This window comes from Lycium ferocissimum, chromosome 5 (assembly GCF_029784015.1).
Source record: "Lycium ferocissimum isolate CSIRO_LF1 chromosome 5, AGI_CSIRO_Lferr_CH_V1, whole genome shotgun sequence".
Taxonomy (NCBI): Eukaryota; Viridiplantae; Streptophyta; class Magnoliopsida; order Solanales; family Solanaceae; genus Lycium; species Lycium ferocissimum.
In genome coordinates, this window is record NC_081346.1 from 19,583,147 (window position 1) to 19,587,769 (window position 4,623).

The 4,623-nt window shown below is 34.1% G+C and overlaps 2 protein-coding genes across 2 annotated transcripts; one reads left to right on the forward strand and one right to left on the reverse strand.

Moving 5' to 3' along the window:
- Positions 1–653: 653 nt before the first annotated feature.
- LOC132056386 (protein yippee-like At4g27745) lies at positions 654–2,488 on the forward strand. Its single transcript, XM_059448550.1, has 3 exons — positions 654–1,064; positions 1,202–1,345; positions 2,121–2,488. Exons 2-3 carry the CDS (start codon positions 1,253–1,255, stop codon positions 2,346–2,348), a joined length of 321 nt encoding a protein of 106 aa, XP_059304533.1. The 5' UTR covers positions 654–1,064; positions 1,202–1,252; the 3' UTR covers positions 2,349–2,488.
- A 329-nt stretch (positions 2,489–2,817) lies between these two features.
- On the reverse strand, positions 2,818–3,940 carry LOC132057632 (probable WRKY transcription factor 65). The gene is made up of 2 exons (XM_059450259.1): positions 3,184–3,940; positions 2,818–2,927 (listed from the first exon to the last, which is right to left on the reverse strand). The coding sequence occupies exons 1-2, from the start codon at positions 3,938–3,940 to the stop codon at positions 2,818–2,820; spliced, it is 867 nt and encodes a 288-aa protein (XP_059306242.1).
- Between the last annotated feature and the right edge of the window lie 683 nt (positions 3,941–4,623).

Sequence of the window (4,623 nt, forward strand, 5' to 3'; positions counted from 1 at the left end):
AACATATCTTCCTTTATAATCACAATAAGTATATGAAAATATTACCACTTCTGGTGGCTATATATTTTCTTGTCCACTCTATCGGAGTTTCTGAGTTTTTTTTTTCCCCGATAATACACGTAGTATGATATACACGTATTTAGGCTATACAATGTGAATAGATTGTACCATGTTTCTATGTGTTAAATTGAACAAGTCAACACCTGCATGAAGTGTAAATATATCTAAAAGCATACAAACAGAACCTTTCCTCTACGTACAAAAAGGATTATTTGTTTCCCACTGTAGCCACAACAATTAACAAAATAAATTCTCAATAAATATATCAATATGGATATATGTGATACGTACTTACAGTAAGGAAGCAATTTGGCTCCATCAATCTCTTAGAAAACGGTTCTATAACGTGGCCAAACAAATAATTAGAGACTCGTCTTGATACGTGTTATAAAATAATAAAGCGAAAAGAAGATTATTGTGGAGAAAGAGAGGAGAGAGGAGAATTAACTTTATTTTCTGCACATTAGGGATTAAATTTCTGATGAAGGACTTACATATTTATAGGGGAAAATTGACTTGATCAAATCACTAACCCTAATATTTCCTAAAGATGAACTTGTCCATAATAATAAATAATATTTATAACAGCTACGCAATTGTTTTATCTTTATCCGTCCCTGATTTCTATACTGGTAGGTGAGTCTAAGCAAAGAATAATAACCCTTTACTCAATTTCTTTTTTCCATTTCTGCTTTTTCTTAACAAACATGATTTTGTTCCTCATTGATAATTGGAATTGGTTTTTACAGCTCAGATTCTTGTCATATCCTAGATAGTGTATTGTTTTAATTCATAGCTTTCTTTACTTGACTAATATTTTATCTTGATTTATACGTATTTTTAAAAAAGTATTCCTGTCTTTGTCACAGCAGCTTAAATTTCTTTCCAGTTTCGTGATTGGTACTTTAACCAAATCTCTTATAATCCTGCAAGTTAAACCTATCAAGGGTTTTAGTTATCCTTTTGGAGCAGAATTCTGGGTTGTACGCATTTTCTCTTTTAAGGTAATAAAATTTGTTTTTGTTTTTGCTCTACTTTCTCCGTGCTGCTTTATTGGTTTTTTCGTTTTTTTTTTTTTTGGCTCCCCAAGTATAAAGTTTTTATCTTTGTTGATTTTATCTTGGATACTCCTTTTGTGTAGGATTTGGTCATTTGGGTTTCTGGGGTAAGTGATTAGTGAGAATTTTTGCAAATGGATGAATTGGTTGGACCTCGCTTGTACAGCTGCTATAAATGTCGAAATCATGTCTCTCTTCATGATGATATAATCTCTAAGGCGTTTCAGGTGATTGATTTTTGATCCATCTGTGCCTTGTTAACTTATAGCTATTCTAATATCTAAATACAGTACTTTTCTGTTAGTGTTTAGTATATAGATGATTTATGGTGGTTTAAGTCATAGTATGTTTGCAATGGCTTCTGTTTGGAATCAGTTGGGGTCAAACTTTGCGTCTATCTCTTATTGTTCGGTACTAGTTCCGAGTTCTCACTAGTTTGTGATCAGTGCTTTCGAATGAATTTGATTAACTAAATCCCTCATTTGTCTTGAACTCAAAGTAATGGATGGGCTTAACTTGTAATTAAGGAAAACCAAATGAGAAATGAAGAAAAATAAGGTGGAATCAGCTCACTCTTATTGATGCGTTTTACCACTTCTTGATTTCGGCCTTCATGGGTTATAGTGATTGTTGTGTCTTATAGTCCAGGAATTAGTCAAAGCATAAACATTGAGCTGACAATGGGCAAGGAAGGACTAAAATTCTCTTTTTACTTATGTCTTATTAAAAAAAAAAAATAAAAAAAAAAATCTCTTTTGCACTTCAAGAATCAGATGATACAGTCAGACATCTCTATAACAACATTTCACTAAAACAACCAATTTTCTTTGGAACCTATTTTCATGTTATGTTATATGTACTTTACAATAGCATTTTGCTATAGCAGCCAAATATATGATGCTTTTATATAGTTAAGTTTGACTGTACTTAACTAGTTAGTTTCATTTGTGGTAATCTTGTTTCTAAGCCTTGTCCAAAGAAAACAAATGTATTGCTTTTCAGGGAAGGAACGGCAGAGCTTTTCTGTTTACTCATGTGATGAATATTGTGGTTGGGGCTAAAGAAGACAGAACTCTCATGACGGGTCTTCATACTGTTGCTGATGTACACTGTGGGGATTGCAATGAGGTTTTGGGCTGGAAATATGAACGAGCTTATGAGCCAACTCAGAGGTACAAGGAAGGGAAATTCATACTTGAGAAATCTAAAATCGTTAAAGAGAATTGGTAGCCGCCACCAATTTCTAGTTGATTCTTTATCTTTAATACTTAATGTAAGTAAAATAATCCTATCTATATCAATCCCTGTACATAACATGCCGAACTGAATAGATTGCAAATGCTCAATTGAAGATTTCACTTTCTGTTGTTTCATGTAATTCATTGATATGCAACTCTGTTAGTAAACAATTGCCCATACTATCTTTAAGTGTTTTTTTCTTTTGTGATTGTTGAATTGTCCTTGAATGAAGCATGAGAAATTTAAGACATTTGCATCATCTTGTCTTATAAGTGAAGATAGAGGGTCTGTATCTAATGGCATTGGATTCAATAACAGGTTGAGTTTACGTGACTTTCTCATTTTTGTTAGTGAAACTTCATGTTTTTTGACCTTCAGTCATCTCTTCATATCCACCAAATAACATAGGTGAACAATGTTGTGATGGATTTGTTATTCCCTTAAAAAGAAAAGATGTCCTTCAAGTTTTGCAGCGTTGTTTCAGTTTACCTGCTTCTGAGTAGCATCTGTTTAACTGATTACTAGGTCCAGTTATTGGTGCTACTAGGAACAAAGGAGATGCCAGTGATTCTAGAAAATGATAGAGATGCCAAGCAAAAAGCTTGATTACTATTAGAAAGTAATAACACTAGAAATTACCAATAGGATCTTCTATTTGGAATTTCTTTTTTCTTCTCAAACAAAATTCCAAATAGAAGATCCTACTTCAGTTCCAACATTGACTAATTCAAGACACAGTATAGTTAGAAACAATCCCGACTGACTTACTAAGGCACAAAATCAGTCTCTCTCTAGCAAAAACTGGCTTGTTAGTTGAATAACATACTAGAGGTAGAAGAGGGAAAAGATGGGTCTTCCATGGGGGCAGCAGCATTATGGCTCCTGTTTACCATCACAATGTGTTGGTTAGGAGGGTGATTGTGTTGGCCCCTATAAGTTACAACCACTTTGTTTGAATCTGTTGAGCTTTGCTGAACATGTTTCCTTGCCGGACAATCTTGAACTTCATTACACCTATAGTAGCTCTTGAGAAAAGGCGAACCACCAGTTCGCTTCATCCCATACTTCTTCCATCTCCATTGATCTGCCTCACTCAATTTCTCAGCCAATATTTCATATCTTTCAGTGCTCTTCCCCCGATAACAAACACTCTTGCCTTCCTTAATACTTGAACTTTGCATCGAGTATCTCGCCTTCTTGTTCCTCTTCTTCTCCTCCTCATGTTCTACAAGCAGCAGTGGGGTGTTTGGAATAGTTTCAGTTTGGTTTTCTGAGTTGTGGGGTTCAATTCTTGAATTCTCGGAAAGACTGCAAACTTCATCTAACCCGAAATAACGCTTGTTTCCCATGGCGAACGAGTCACTAAAATCACCAACGCAATCACTTTGGTCTGGAAGAAGAGTTGGTGTTTTTGTGTTATTAGCAGAGTTACCATGAGTAGGATCCTCATGGACATTGTGATCGACAAGAACAGAAGTATTAACGTTGTAGCAATTTCTTGTATCATCATGAGCAGAGTTGTTCATGTTGGAGCAACTTCTCGCAACTGCCCATAAATCCCAGTCGTTTTCGTTTTCAGCCATTGAAAAACTTTCTTGTAGGAGAAGGCTTCATTAATGCAGGGTTCTATATTTATGGACTTAGTTTGCATTGAAAACTGGAGTTAAACAAACTGTTTGGGTCCGTTCTCTATACGCGGCCAAGAGATTTATTGCTTTGGATTTGATTCTTGAATTATGTATGTAAAGAAATCTGAACGATTATGGAAACAAATTTAGAAACAATATATACATTATATTTTAACTTTATTTTTTTTTGGGAAATTATATATTTTTCGGTCAGACGGTTAGAGCCACCAAGGGTCAATTTTTCTTGCACCTCTTACGAATTTATTCATAAAGGGTTGACTAGCAAGCAAGTTCCCATGCTCGCTGAATTAATACTCCGTAATATTGCTCTTAGATTTTATTTTACTTAATTCCTACTCCCTATATATAGCATATTAAAAAAACTGATTTGTTGGGGTTAAAATATTGCTCATTCCAATCCATTTACTTTAGGTTTCATTGTTACTCCCTCCGTCTCAAAATATTTGTCGTCCTTACTAAAAATACTTATCTCGAAATATTTATTATTTTATTTATCCAAGATAAAATTAATTAGCTTTTTCGCATTTTACCCTTGTATTAATTACATGATAAAATTAATTAGCTTTTTTCCATTTTACCCTTGTATTAATTACATCAATGGGCTGAATTTGTGAGTT